A 15423-nucleotide genomic window follows, 5' to 3' on the forward strand; every position below is an offset into this window, starting at 1 on the left:
TAAAATAACAATCTTTTGCCAATCAGTGAACAAAGATGACAATTATATAGTATGTAGTGCTGAATGGGTACATTCATATACTCTCATCATGAAAGTAATAATTGTTCTAACTATTTTGAAGGGCCATTCCCCAGTCTATTATAAGAACAACAACAACAACAAAATGCTTATACCCTTCAGCTCACCAGGAAAATCAGAAATCACCACAAAGATGGGGACAAATTCTAATCAATACAAGTATATATTAACAAGTGAATGGTTAAATAATCACACTACCTTTAGAATTAAACACTTTGCTGACATTTAAAGGTATGTTTTCAAAGAATATTTACTATCTTGATGCATTAAGTGAAATAAGCAAAGCCAGAAAAGCATGCATGGGTACACACACACTCACACACACACACACACACACACACACACACACACACACACACGCAATATGCAAATATCTTGAGGGCATATTGCAAAATAACAGAAGTTACTTTGGTTTTCTCTGGTTTGATAGAATCATGGATAATTTTTATTTTCTTTAGATTTTTCCATAATGGGTACATTTTTTGGAGGGAACATTATATTTACCATTATGACAAAAGAGTTATTTTAAAGAATAATTTTCAAATGCAAAAGGAGATCTATAACTTAATGTATATATTAAAGAAATCTATGGTGAATCATATTGTGAAGTTATGTTTTTATTATGTAAATCTTATACCTAAGTATATTTTTTATACTTTTTATGGTCCAAGTCTTTTATATTTGCACTTTTTTCTTAAACAAGGCATACTTGCACTTTAGGTGATAAAAACATTGTATTTTTAGAAACTGCTTGAAAGTCTTCCAGTTTTAATAAGAGCACTATTCTAAAATATTTGTAATTTTTATTCAAAATGTAAAACCTCTTCAGGTGACTTACCTATCTGTTTCATGTGTATATTAGATTATACCTCAGGAGAACGACACCCACTCCAGCCTGACATATAAATATGTCATTCATGAAGATTCTGCACCTACAATCAGCAGCAACAATGTCATCCAGGAAGAATTAGATACTTTTGAGTGGGCTTTGAAGAGCTGGTCTCAGTGTTCCAAACCCTGTGGCGGAGGTAACAATTGAACACATTTATCACATTCAAATGCCATTCATAGAACACCAATTATTGTGCTTTCTGCCTTAAAGATTGCCTCTCATTGAGGCTGCGATCTGAGAAATAGCAAACATACCAACAAAACATAAGTACAAAACATTGTTACTGAAATCTCTGAATCTACAAAGGATAGGAGTCCATTCATGACAACTGGAAACCTTCTTAAAATCTTCTTGCTCTTTTCCTTCTGGTTCTTTTTGTCTCATATTCATGAAATGGGGCCTCTAATGACTTTACTCTTCCCCAGCTCTCCCAAATGCTGTGCCCTGTGGTTCCAGCCTTTCTTCTTCTCCATTTTACTTTCCATATCTGTGCATTTCTTTTCTATCAGTGTTAATAATAAAGGAGCTATTAGTTGTACCAGGTAGCAGGTGCTGTTTTAAATGTTCAGTGTATTAGTGCATGGATACTCAGAATGATTCTGTGAGGTCAGCACTATGATTCATTGTACTGATCGGGGAAAGTGAAGCCCCCGGGGAAAATAAGTAATGTGCCCAGATCAGAAGATACAAACCCAGGTGTTCTGGCTTCTGGCTACATGCTCTCACTACATTGTGCCGCCTCTCTGCCCTTTCCCAAGTTAATCTGTTCAGCTGTTCTCAGATTTTTTCAGTTTCTCACTTCGTCCCTTACTCTAGTTCTGAACAATAAATGCTCCAGAACTGAGCTGGCCTAGAAGAAATTTTCTCTGACAGGCAGGAGAAGGCAAGGGGCTTTCACAACAATGATGTTGAGTAATTGAGAACAAAAAATATTATTCAGAGTAGGGAATGCATGCATCAACCATTTATTTTATCATTTTAATTCAAGGATGTGTGTCTAAAGAGGTTTTTTTTTTTTTTTTTTGAGGTAGACAGGGCATAAAATGTTTTCAATTAATTATTTAAAATGATACTTAATCCATTATAAGATGCTCATTTAATCTGGATCTTCCCTTCTGCCTCACCCTCAACATCTACTTGGTTACAAGATTTGTTGGAAGCACCTTTTTAATATCTATCACATCGATTTATTCCTCACCAGGTTTCCTGCATGATTTTGAAAGGGAAGATTATTGCAAAAGTCTTTTAACTAGTCTAATTTGATCTTCCGCTCTTCCTTTATTTCCAGGGTAATTGAATGAATGAATGAATGAATGAATGAATTAGTGGAAGTTTATTATTTCCCTGATTTAACTCCTTTAACATCCTAATGTGTTCTTCTGAAGGCATAGCGTAGTTTATGTAGTATTCTTGCCAAAAGTAAATAACCTGAATCTAATCATTAGGAGGCAACTATATAAAACCCAAATTGTGGGACATTTTACAAAACAAAGAGCCTATACGTCTCAAAAAATATTCAAGATAAAAAGATGCTCAGAAACTATTCCTGCTTAATTCCATGACAACTAAATGCAGTGCATAACCCTTAATTGGAAAAAACATTGCTGTAAAGATCATTATACGGACAACTGGAAAATTTTGAATATAGTCTGTATATTAGATAATAGCATTATATCTATGTTAAGTATTCTGATTTTAAGAATTATATAAGAGATGTGCTGGTTTTGAGCAGTACGCTGAAGTATTTAGAAGCGAAGGATCAGAATTCCAGCAACTTACTCTCAAATGGTTCCACAAAATTTTACATATATATTACATACATTGCATAGTATAATTAATATATCACAGATGTAAAAATATGTTTGTATTCACCTCAAATACAGTGACATGTAACACAAGGTTATTGAGATATAAGGGATACAAATATTCATTGTACTTTCCTTACAGCATTTTTGTAGGTTTGAAATTTTTTAAACGATCTTTTAAAAATATTTATATTTATTTATTTACTTACTTAGAGATGTCAGGGTTGATGATTGGAGAGACCTTCAAAAACTCCCTATGACCGACCATCAAGATAAAGTCCAAACACTAGTCTGTCACTCAAGGCTTTTAAGATTGAATTTTCCTATTTCCTACCCCTTTCACACTTGAAACTTGGGCATTCAAACAGATCTTCAGTTTTTTATGTGTCATTTCCTTTGCTTGGAGTATTGTTCTGATTCATTCCCTTTACCCAATATTATTTGAACTTCAAGATTCTGTTCAAGAAATGCTGCTTTTGTAAGCGCTCCCTGCCTCTCCTCCAGCTGAGTTTGAGAACTTCTCCTCTGTGTTCCTTTGGTGCCCTCTACAGTAAATTACTTACATAACTCTCTGAAAGCTTGTGTCACTGGGTGTTATCACTGTGGTTCTCAAATCTGCCCCTCACAGTAGATGGTGTATATTCAGGGTCTAGTTCATTAGCACATGTACAGGTGCTATTTAATAATTCATAATATTTATTAAACGTAGGCTCTGAAAAGTTAAGGATTTGTTTATTTAATTTACTTCTGGATCTTCAGCATCTACAACAGTGCCTGGCCTGCTGTTATATACTCAGTAAATATTCATTGAATGAATGAATGATCGATCAGATATATCACAGAATGAAGAAGTGATTAAATCCAGAGAAATGTATTTCCTTTCCCAGGTTTCCAGTACACTAAATACGGATGCCGTCGGAAGAGTGATAATAAAATGGTTCACCGCAGTTTCTGTGAGGCCAACAAAAAGCCAAAACCTATCAGAAGAATGTGCAATATTCAAGAGTGCACACATCCACTGTAAGTAGTCATGTTAACTATCATACGCTAAAGACAAAATGATAGAAATTTAAATATCTTTAGTCTGTTTATTTATTTTAGACAGAGCACACACAAGTAAGGGAGAGGAGCAGAGGGGAGGGAAGAGATAGAGAAAGCGAGAGAAAGAGAGAGAGAGACAGAGAGAGGGAGAGAGAGAGAATATCTCAGGCTCCATGCTCAGTGCAGAGTCTGACATGGGCTCCATACCACAACCCTTGTGGATCATGACTTGAGCCAAAATCAAGAGTCAGATGCTCAACCAGCTGAGCTACCCAGGCACCCCTTAATTTTATTTTTAGTCAAAGCTAATATACATAGCAGATTTAAATAGTCAAATCATTTTATAGGAATTATATAAAGCTGTGGCTCCCTGCCCTTTACCATAGTCCTGCTCCTTAAAAACAACCACTTTCTAGCTTCTCTTGGTATTTGGTAACTACTTGTTTCCAACTCTCTAAGTAAAATGTTTTTGTGTCCACTTGACTTTTTGGGGTGGGGCAGGTTTTGGACATTATGTATATGGAATTTCCAACGTGGGAAGTGAAGGATTTTGCATTCTTTCATAATCCTTCCCCAAATAGACACCCACAGCCCAGACTTATCTCCCTCCATATTTCCAATATTGTTATCACCCATCTTTTACTGATAATAATATTCAGAGTTTATATTATTTTAACGACTTCTGTCTCTCCTAGTAGTGGAGTCACTTACTAGCATGCTCCTTTTTTTCCTATTGAAACTTTGTTCTAGAATTATTGAATGTCTTGATTTTTTATATTTTGTTTTCTACTAATTTTCACTAATTCATCCCTAAACTGTCTTCCATGAGTATCCATCTCCTATAAATACTAAACACTCAAGTATCCTGTCACTTGTAACTTCTTAGAGATCTCACTCAGAAAGTTCCAGTTCTGCCCTCCTGGACTTCTGCTTGTCCTGATGTTTCTTTTTACCTCTTCCTAGGTATGCCTACTCCCTTTCTTTTGCATCAGCTCTTCTGTTTCCTGTATTTCTTGTCTTTTTATCTTTTCATGTATTCATTTTTTTCTGGTTGGTCATATCTTCCAGTAGCTTCATGAAAAAAGTATATACAAAGTAATAATTTTTATATAAGAAGTTCTCCTACACCTAAGAAAAGTAGGTAAGAATTTGAAGTATAAGGGTATATAGGAAGTCTTTCTTCTACCTTCACACTTGATCATTTGGACACACACACACACACACACACACACACACACACGCACACAAAATTCCAAACTCTAATGTATTTTCCTTCAGAATTTTGAAACCACTATTTCGTTGTTTTCTAGAATCCCATGTTGCTGTCGAAAAGTCATTTGCTATTCTGGTTCCCAGTGCTTTCTAGTTTTGTCTGTCATTGAAAGTTTGTAAGATCTTTTTTTGTTCCCAACGTCCTGAAATTATTGTTCCCAACTGTGATGGGACTGCCTTGTTGCTAAACATTTTTCATCCATCGTTCTGTGCACTCCATGACTTTTTAAAACACAAAACCAATTATCTTTCATCTCTAGGAGATTTTCCTGTATTTTTTCTTTAAAAAATGTCCCCTATTTTTTTCAATGTTCTTTCTTTCTAAGATATCTGTAGTTAGGATTCCTAAACAGAACAAATTTTCTTTTCTTTTCTCACCTATTATTTATTCTCCTTGCTGAATTTTTCATTTTTGCTATCATGTCATTAATATCCAAGAGCACTTTAATATTCAAGCACTCTGTTTTCTTCCTCACGTGTTCCTTTTTAAAGGCACTTGATGCTTATTTCACAGATGTAATGTATTTCTTTACCTCTTTTATGATATTAAAGATGACTTTCTTCTTCATGCATTATTTCTTTTGAGTTCTTTCCTTCTGTTTCTTTTCTCTCCTCCATCATTTGTGTTAGAGGCTGTGTCTGGTGATTATTGGCTGTTGACACATGTGTAAGAATGAAGTGTTAAAAGGGCTGCTTGGAAGCTTGCTTTATGGTCAAGACTTGTTTGCTGGTGGGCTTCACTGTAGGGTGAGCTGGCTGGGCTATTTCGGTGAAGATCCTCAGTTAATTGTGTATTAGGGCTTTTAATGAAATGATCAGATTCCAAAGAGCAGAATCAATTTCCTGCCTAGGGGTTATAACCCTATTTATATAGGAAGCTGTATATATGTAGGGAGCTAGGGTTGTCTCACCATTCCATATGAGGATTCTTACATCACCCCCTGTCTTCACTCTGGTCTCTTTCTCTGTTGTGTCCTGCCTATATCTGTTGTCCACAGGCTACAAGTCTCGTTCATCGTCAACATAGGATAAGCCTCAAACCTCCTGCTGGCTTAGAGGGCAAGGAGCAGGATGTCTTTTCTAAGCAGACATTTCACCAGCCCCCTGTTTTCAGCCCTGCCTTCACCCACAGTTTCACAGCCCACACTTTGACCTAAGGGCATAATCCAGTACATTTCTGAAGTTCCACCAGCAAGTCAATTTGCTTAACCAGCCTCTACTGCTGAGTTAAACTTCGTCCTTAGGTCTACTGAGTTAGCAGCCATATGTCCCACTGCTTTCTGGGTTCCAAATTTTCTTCTAGTGCCTTCTATTCCATTTTTTGTTTACCTTTGTGGATTTATGCTATTTTTCTCCTTTGTTGTCATTCTAGGATTTTCAGGAGGGGAAAAAGGTAACCAGGAGTATCTATGACAATAAAATGTATACTTCTCGTATAATAATCTGTCTTCCAGTGAGAGTATTGAGGCCTTTAAAATTGAGAACAATTTCTTAGTTGGTGCACTATGTTTTATGCCAGTTTGGTGGGCTAAAGCGATCTTAAACTGTGAATACCAAAAACTGCCCAAGGTTTTAGCATGGTTATATTTTAGTACCCCATATATGTGGAAAGAAAAAAAAATACAGAGGGAAGGTAGCTTTGGAAAGGATAAATAATAGTCTGCCTCAACTACATTTTGACAGACATGATTAACCAAATGGAATCTGTGGTGACAGCCCTTTGGAACCTGGATCCATAATATTGTGTCCACAGCTGATGTGGAGAGTGTTGGGGGCCTTGACATCAACACCAGAATTTGGCCACGTCCCATGGCGACTCTTTCTGAAAATACCTTTTTAGAAAACTTTCCATCGGGGTGTATTCAAGCCCAGGATGCACACTACCTTTGCCTTTTTGTCAAGCCCAATCAGGGCCAATATGGAGAGCTGAATTTTCCAAACAGGATAGATATGACAGGGAGCCTTCTCAGCAACAATTGTACAAATGAAATAGTCATCTCAGTAAGAATACTAAAACATGAGTGAACTCAGGATTTCTTGAAAAAGCAGCAGCAGCCAAAACAGTTTGTCTCAGTAAGTGTCGGATGGATTCCCTTTTTAAATTTCCTTTCAGATGTGTACCACCATTAGGCCACCTGGCTGACAGTGAGTTGGTGTATTTTTGAAAAATTGCTATAATGCCCGAACCTAACCAGGCAACCTTATGATGAGTTTCAGAAACCTTCTGTCGATCACCCTTTAGAAAAACAGGTTTCCAAGTCAGTGGGAAGCAGAAAAATACTAAGGCGTTAAAAATAGAAGTGTGGGGCCTATTACTGCTAGAAAATTCTAAGACTTGGGAATTGCTTGCTGCATCCATCCTTCTGAAACTGCTTCCCAACTGCAGCGCGCCCCCTGGGTGGCGCGTCGCTCAGAGAGCAGAAAAGGCTAGGCTGCGGGGCAGGAAGGTGCACGACACGCAGTGACCATGTCCAATCCTAACCCCCACGCCGCAGCTGGGTCGCGGAAGAGTGGGAGCATTGCACCAAAACCTGCGGAAGTACCGGCTACCAGCTCCGCACCGTGCGCTGCCTGCAGCCGCTGCGCGACGGCACCAACCGCTCTGTGCACAGCAAGTACTGCGCGGGCGACAGGCCCGAGAACCGCCGGCCCTGCAACAGAGCGCCCTGCCCCTCCCAGTGGAAGACGGGGCCCTGGAATGAGGTGGGCGTGGGAAGCCCGTGGGCGTGTGTGTGTGTGTGTGTGTGTGTGTGTGTGTGTGTAAGCACGTGCAGCGGATTTTCGCTTGGCTCACGTATCACATAGGCATCATGCGAGGTGAGAAACTGCCACCTGTTTTGTCATCATCGAGCACCTAGAGGTGCTAGGAAAAACTTTTTTTTAATTTTTTTCTTACATTTTATTTACCTTTGAGAGAGAGAGAGAGACACAGAGCTTAGTGTGGGAGGGGCAGAGAGAGGGAGACAGAATCTGAAGCAGGCTCCGCGCTCCGAGCTGTCAGCACAGAGACCGATGTGGGGCTAGGACCCACGAACCCTGAGATCATGACCTGAGCGGAAGTCAGTTGCCTAACCGCCTGGGCCACCCAGGCGCCCCCAGGAAAAATTATTTTGAAACAAATTCTTGCATTGAAGATGAGTTGGTAGGGGCAAACCGTGGTTGGGTGTTTTGTGACATAGAAGAGTCTATGGGCAACTGGTCTTCTGTTTAATATCTTTGTTGACTTCACCATTCCTAGGAATAAATTCTAGACCCCTGAGAGTGAATGCAGGGCCCTGCCCCACATGGCACCATGCTGACTCTGCCCCCCCACTCCCCTGACCACCTCCTCCTCCTCTTCCTCCTCCCTCCTCCCTCCTCCCTTCTTCCTTCTTCTTCCTTTCTTCTTCCTTCATTTTCTTTCTTCTTCCTCTTCTTATTCTCCTCCCTATCCCCCTCCTCCTACCCAACCCCCTCCCCCTCCTCCTTCCCCTACCTCTCCTTCTCCCCCACCCCTCCTCCTCTTCCTCCTCCTTCTTCTTCTTCTTCTCTTCCTCCTCTCCCCTTCTCCCCCTTCTTGTCCTCCTTCTCCCCCTTCCTCTTCTGCCCCTCCTCCCCCTCCTCCCCCTCCTCCCCTCCCTCCTCTTCCTTCTTTCCCCTCCTCCTCCTTCTCCTTCTTGTCCGTCTCCTCCTCTTCCTCCTCCTCCTCCTCTCCCTCCTCCTCCTCCTCCCCTCCCTCCTCCTCCTCCTCCCCTCCCTCCTCCTCCTCCTCCCCTCCTCCTCCTTCTTCTCCTCCTTCTTCTCCCCTCTTCCCTTCCTCCCCGTCCTTCCTCTTCTCCTCCTTCTCCCCCTCCTTCTTCCCCTTCTTCCTCTCCCTCTTCCCCCTCTCCCTTCTTCTCCCCCTCCTTCTTCCCCTTCTTCCTCTCCTCCTCCTTCTCCTTCTTCTCCTCTCCCTCCTCCTCCTCCCCCTCCTCCCCCTTCTTCTCCTCCTTCTTCTCCCCCTCCTTTCTCTTCTTCTCCTTCTCCCCCTCCTTCTTCCCCTTCTTCCTCTCCTCCTCCTTCTCCTTCTTCTCCTCTCCCTCCTCCTCCTTCTCCTTCTCTTCCTCCTCCCCCTTCTCCTTCTCCCCCCTCCCCCTCATCCCCCTTCTTCCCCTTCTTCCTCTTCTCCTCCTTCTCCCCCTTCTTTCCCTTCTTCTTCTCCTTCTCCTCCTTCTCCTCTCTCTCCTCCCCTTCTCCCTTCTCCTCCCCCTCCTTCTCCTTCTCCCCCCCTTCCCCTCATCCCCCTCCTCCCCTTCCACCTCTTTTTTCTTTCCCCTCCTCCTCCTTCTCCTTCACCTCCTCCTCCTTCTCCTCATCCTCTTTCTCTCCTCCCCCTCCTCCTCTCTTCCTCCTCCTTCACCTCCTTCTCCTCCTCCCCTCCTCCCCCTTCTTCTCCCCCTTCTTCTCCTCCGTCTTCTCCCCCTTCCCCTCCTCCCCCTCCTTCCTCTTCTCCTCCTTCTCACCTCCTTCTTCCCCTTCTTCCTCTCCTCCTCCTTCTCCTCCTTCTCCTCTCCCCTCTCTCCCTCTCCCTTCTCCTCCCCCTACTTCTCCTCCCCTCCTCCCCTCATCCCCCTCCTCCCCTTCTGCCTCTTCTTTCTTTCCCCTCCTCCTTCTTCTCTGTCTTCTTCTCCTTCTCCTCATCCTCTTTCTCTCCTCCTCTCCCTCTTCCTTCACCTCCTCCTCCTTCTCCCTTCTCCCTCTCCTCCCTCCCCCTCCTCCTCCTCTCCCTTCTCCTTCACCTCCTCCTTCTCCTCATCCTCTTTCTCTTCTCCTCCCCCTCACCCTCCAGTCAGAGCTCTGCCTTCTTCAGGTGTAGCTGATATAACATTACACTAGTTTCAGGTGTACAATGTAATGATTCAGCCTTTGTGTATATCTTATAAAATGTTCACCACAATAAATGCCAATGCTAGCTCTTTTACTCTGTTGTTCTTTATTCCAACTCTGTATTCTCAAAGTTTCTTACTATTACCAAAGAAGACCATGCTCATTCGACCCTCCTACCTTTTCGCTGCTGGCCCTTCCCCCTCCTCCTGTCTGACTACCTCCTCCTCACCCACTACGGCTCATCTCCAGGGTCCAGAATACCACCTTCCAGGGCTGCCTTTCCCACAGTCCGTCCTCTGCATTCCAAACACAAAGAAGCCTTCCTCTCACAGGTGGATCCTGACAGAATACTGTCACTTGGAGTCTGCTTACCATTTCCCAACAGCAATGTGCCCAGGCTGGTACATGATGAAGTCAGGCTATAAACCTATGGTTATCTGTCTCCAAAATGAAATAGATCTTCAGAGCTGTGCAAGCGTGTGTGTGTGTGTGTGTGTGTGTGTGCGCAGCGCGCGCGTGCGTGCACGCGCGCACACGCATGGAGAAAGGGAGAAAGATGGTCTCGGTGGAACAAACGTCTATAATTCCAGCCTTTGTTTCTATAGTGTTCAGTAACATGCGGTGAAGGAACAGAGGTGAGGCAGGTCCTCTGCAGGGCTGGAGATCACTGCGCAGGGGAGAAGCCCCAGTCCTCCAGAGCTTGTCAGCTGCCTCCCTGTCACGGTAGGTGTGACACTGACTGGTTTCACTGCACTAACCATGGTCTTTAAGCCTCAAAAAAATGAATTTCAGGACAATCTCTGGAATTCCTGTTTGCTTATCAAAAAATAATCTAAGGAAAACCCCTCTTGAGACATGAGCCAAATAGTGTTTTTCCAGATGAAAGTTTGAGCTATATCATAACCACTGCAGCCTTCGCGGTTCCTTTCAGGTGCTAATGCTGGGGTGAGGGCATGATGTCTGTCTGAAGCTGCTGCTGATTTGTCTTTCTAGTAGGAGAAGCGACTTACTTTCTCTCTGTGATTGTCTTTACAATTTCACATCAGTTGTGAACGGTGTAGTATGGCAGAAGGTTTTGAAATATATTACTGTAGTTGTTCAGTTTAGGCATGTGGGTAATAAACATCCTTCACAAAGCCGTGTCCGTCATGTGTCCCTCCATATGGGTGCGCTTCAGCTAGGGCATTGCGGAATAGACACCTTGCACGCATGCAGACGTCTGCCCAGCCTGCCTCCTTGCTGTGTTGCAAAAGCAGAGCGCACTTTATTTTCAACTACGTATCAGTGTGCTATGGTAAAACAAAATATATGTTGGATGGTTTCAGTTTCTATCACTCTGTCTCCTTCTTCCTCCTTTTGGGTGGTTTTCTTTCTTTACATCCATCTCTGTCCTCTGTCTCATTTTGTATCGCCATTTGCTGGCCTCTGTCTCTCATTTTCTGTGTTGGTCCACTCTTGCTTCCTGTCTCTCTGACTTCCTGTCATTTGCAGCCTATAGGTTGCTCACTTTCTCTGTGTCTGTCACATACCCTTTTCAGCCTTGTTCTTCTCTCTCTCCCTACCTCCACCCCTTCTCTCTTTCCCTCTCTTCTGTCTCCTCATCTCTTCCTGTCTCCTTTTCCCATATTCCTTCTTTCTCTCCCTAACATCTCCCTCCAGGCTTTTTCTAGCTCATGTGTCTGTGTCTCTCTTTCCCCCCCATCTTTCTCGTTCTCGGGTTGCTCTTCCCTTTCTCCCCCTCCCTGTTCCTCTGCCTTCCTCTCCCACTCTGTGTCTGTATCTCTCTCTTCATCTCCCCCACCCCCTGTCTCTGTCTCTTCTCTTCCTCACCTTCTTTCTTTCTTTCTCCCAGCCCTTGTGTCTCTGTTCCTCTGCAGTGTCTGGCTCTCTTTCTTCTTGTACCTTCCACTGCCCAGCCTGTTTCTTTCTCTCTTTCTCTCCCCCTGCCCCCCGCCCCACCACCACTTCATACATCCTCCCTATTCTGTTCCTCCCTTACCCACCCCACCTCCCCTATCACAAGCTTCCTCTTAAATGCCATTCTTCTAAATCTGTACCTCATGACATCTGTGGACGTTACTGTCACACCGGTGAGACTTGGGACTCAAAAAGTTGCCTATTTGTTGGTCTACACTATAGGAAGCCCTTAATACCGACCTCTGTTGAATGGTACTTTCTTTTTTTCAAGAAAATTGTCAAGGCACTGTTGTATCAAACGTCTTACCTTTTTTTGAGGAAATTTCACATCAAGTCCTTTAAACCTTATAAATTATTTCACTATAAATTTTTATTTGAAATGCATGGGAGCAAGAATAAGTATGACCATGAGGGGGAGACAAAGGACTTATGTATTTCATCATTTTTCTCTGGAAAAGTATATTTAAAAATTCAAAACACAAGCCAAAGCCAAAAGAACAAACTTTACCCAGTTAGAAACTGTGAAGTTCACTGTTGCCATAATATTTTATTCTTATGTATTACTGCCAGGAGGCTGGCTAAAAACTTTCTGAGTAAACTTTATTACCTTAATAGCTGATAGAGCTACGTATTTCTGTAAATATGCCCAATTGTCAGAGAGTTGCTTGGTTCTCTTCCTTTAGCTAAAAGAAATCCTTTTTAATTGTACAACAGAGGTGCGAATGAGATGGTCTAACTGTGTTAGGGATTCCACATTCTTGTAGCTGTTCTCTTGCTCTGAAATCCAGGCCCAACAGCCAATTCTACAAGGTCGAAAAGGCCACACATTTCTGTCACACATTTCAAGTAAGCAATACTTCTCTTCAGTCTCAAACTGCAACTAAAATCAAATGGCTTTTTGAGACTATGTGTAAAATGCTTTTCCTTCTTATAATAACTTCTTATAATGATCTGGCCACAGGACAAAACAGCTAAAAAGCTTCCTTAATTTAAGTGATTGATTTTGTCATATGAATCCTTTTCCTAAGCCCCACTTAGATGTACTATTTCATTGTTGCTGTTAAGCCCTTCCCATCTGTCCAGAGGCAAATTATGATGAAATGAATGTATTCTTTTGCTCTTACTTGTTTTTTTCTCAGACTGTCTCTCCCTTTTCCTTCTCCATACAGAAGCATGTTCTGGCCCTAATTAGACCCAGGTTGTGAAGCATTCGGTGCAGTGCTGAGGTGCTCACACAGAGAGGGGAGACCCACACGTGGACTCAGAGAGAATAGGTCACGCTTTGAGCTGGACCACAGATGGGGGTGAGGGGGGTGAAGGGAGGCGCAAGGGGGTGAAGGGTCAGAGGGAAAAGAGAATACAAAGTCAAATAAAGTCCTCTCATCTCAGGACCTAGAGCCTTAAACATATGGAAGAAGAAATTAATCTTATTTTAAGATACAGGCGTAGAAAAGGTAATTCAGAAGTGATAAGGGTATTTGAGGTGAAACCCATTAATATGACTCACAGGCGTTCACAACATAATTAGATGATTACCTTAGCTAACATCAAATATTTAGACATGTCATACCATCTAATAGATCTGTAAATGTCAGGCAAATACAGGTCATTCCACAATTTGGAAAGGGGATATGGTATTATAACTCTAATAGGTAATTTTATAATTAATTTTATAATTTGTAATCGGTAATAGGTATAGGTGGTAATTTTAGCTGTTTATTGCTCTTGCCAACTGTCTTTTCTTCCCCAAACTTTAGAAAAAAAGGTTCTTTATTTCTTTAGCAATTTATATGGCAGGTTCCTTACCTAGCCATAGGGCATTACTCAGTAACACACTGTAATTTTAAGTGATTATAGTACATAAATGCCACAATTTAGAATTCTTTGTGTTTATGATTTGGACATAGGATCAGTATTTCGGAGTTGCACCAAGTTCTTGGGCTCTGCATAAGATATGCCCTAAAATGGCTGAAAATAAGTACAAACTAATGTGTCCATGAGCTCAACGTTTGGAATTTTTTGGAATCTAATTCTTATAATTTATAATAAAAAAATTTTTAAATAATAAAAATAGTCCACACACATCTGTATTGTTTTATGAGTGTTACTTTAGTAAGGTACATAAAGTGTTATCAGTTCAATGAAATTAAATTTTAAAACCATGAATTTTTCAAAAGAATGTTGGTATACTTTACCCAAAGTTATGCTTTCAAATAACAAATAGCCTAAGAATATTCAGTAGCGAAAATGAAACCATTGCATTGACTCTGGATATTATTTGATTCTTTCAGTAATACATTTTTAAGATTTAATTTGTTCCAACAGGTCTTTAGAATTTATTATGATTTTAAATTTAGATTTAATGTAGAAGCTACTCTATTAGAAAGCCAGAAAGACCATAAAATTAAAAAAAAAAAAAACACAAAAAAACAGGGAGCATCTATATGGCTCAGTTGGTTGGGCATCCAACTTTGACTCAGGTCATGATCTAAGAGTCTGTGGGTTCGAGCCCTGTGTCAGGCCCTGTGCTGACAGCTCTCAGAGCCTAGAGCCTGCTTCAGATTTTGTGTCTTCCTCTCTCTCTGCACCTCTCCCCCCACCCTCCATATTCTCTCTCGGTCTCTCTCTCTCTCTCTCTCAAAAATAAACATTAAAAAAAAAAAGGTACTGAACAAAAAGAAAAAAAAAGATGTCTCCTTTATATCCTACAAATATTTGTGCCAAAATGAATCCTATTTTCTCATTCTAAAATGAGATATGTGTTCCTACTAGGAAGAGAAAGTACCTTCAATCTTCAGACTCTTGACAGAGATATTAAAATGGTGGTCAACCCAAGTGCTCTGCACATAAAGAACTACTTCAGTGAATTTCTCCAAATGTTCATATTTTTTATTGAGGTATAACTGACATATAACTTTATGTTAGTTTCAGATGCAATATAATGATTTGATATCTTTATACATTGTGAAATGCTTACAACCATAAGTCTGGTTAATATCTGTCATAATATATAGTTACAAAATTATTTTTTCTTGCAATGAGAATGTCAAAGATCTACCTTTGGCAGTTTTTAAATATGCAATACAATATTATGAACTTTAGTCATTTGGACATTTATTTTATGACTAAAAATTTCTACCTTTTGACCCCCTTCACCCGTTTCACCTGCTCCCCAGCCCCTGCCTCTGGCAACCACCATTCTGTTCTCTGTATCAATGAGGTTTTATTTTTCGATTCCTCACACAAGTGAGATCATGCAGTATTTGTCTTCCTCTGAGTTGTTTCACTCAGCATAATGCCTCGAAGGTCCATCCATGTTGTAAATGGCAAGATTTCATTCTTTTTTATAACTGCGTGATACTCCATTGCAATATATATACCACAATTTCTGTATCCATTCATCCATCCATCACTGGACATTTATTTCCATGTCTTGGCTATTGTAAATAATGGCGCAGTAAACATGGGGTGCATATGTCTTTTAGAATTGGTGTTTTCATTTTCTTCAGATAAATACCCCTTCTCGGAATTATTGGATCATATGGCTGTTATATTTTTAATTAAAAAAAAATT

General features: G+C 41.1%; 1 protein-coding gene across 2 annotated transcripts in view; it reads left to right on the forward strand.

The window, feature by feature from the left end:
- ADAMTS3 (ADAM metallopeptidase with thrombospondin type 1 motif 3) overlaps positions 1–15423 on the forward strand; it is a 261425-nt gene that overhangs the window by 242603 nt on the left and 3399 nt on the right. For both annotated transcript variants that reach the window (XM_019467868.2, XM_019467879.2), the window contains exons 18-21: positions 941–1106; positions 3663–3795; positions 7584–7791; positions 10539–10656. In XM_019467868.2, coding sequence (XP_019323413.1) covers positions 941–1106; positions 3663–3795; positions 7584–7791; positions 10539–10656 — 625 coding nt within the window. The remainder of the gene's footprint in view (positions 1–940; positions 1107–3662; positions 3796–7583; positions 7792–10538; positions 10657–15423) is intronic.

Source organism: Panthera pardus, unplaced genomic scaffold (assembly GCF_024362965.1).
Source record: "Panthera pardus isolate Hobbes unplaced genomic scaffold, ASM2436296v1 HiC_scaffold_13, whole genome shotgun sequence".
Taxonomy (NCBI): Eukaryota; Metazoa; Chordata; class Mammalia; order Carnivora; family Felidae; genus Panthera; species Panthera pardus.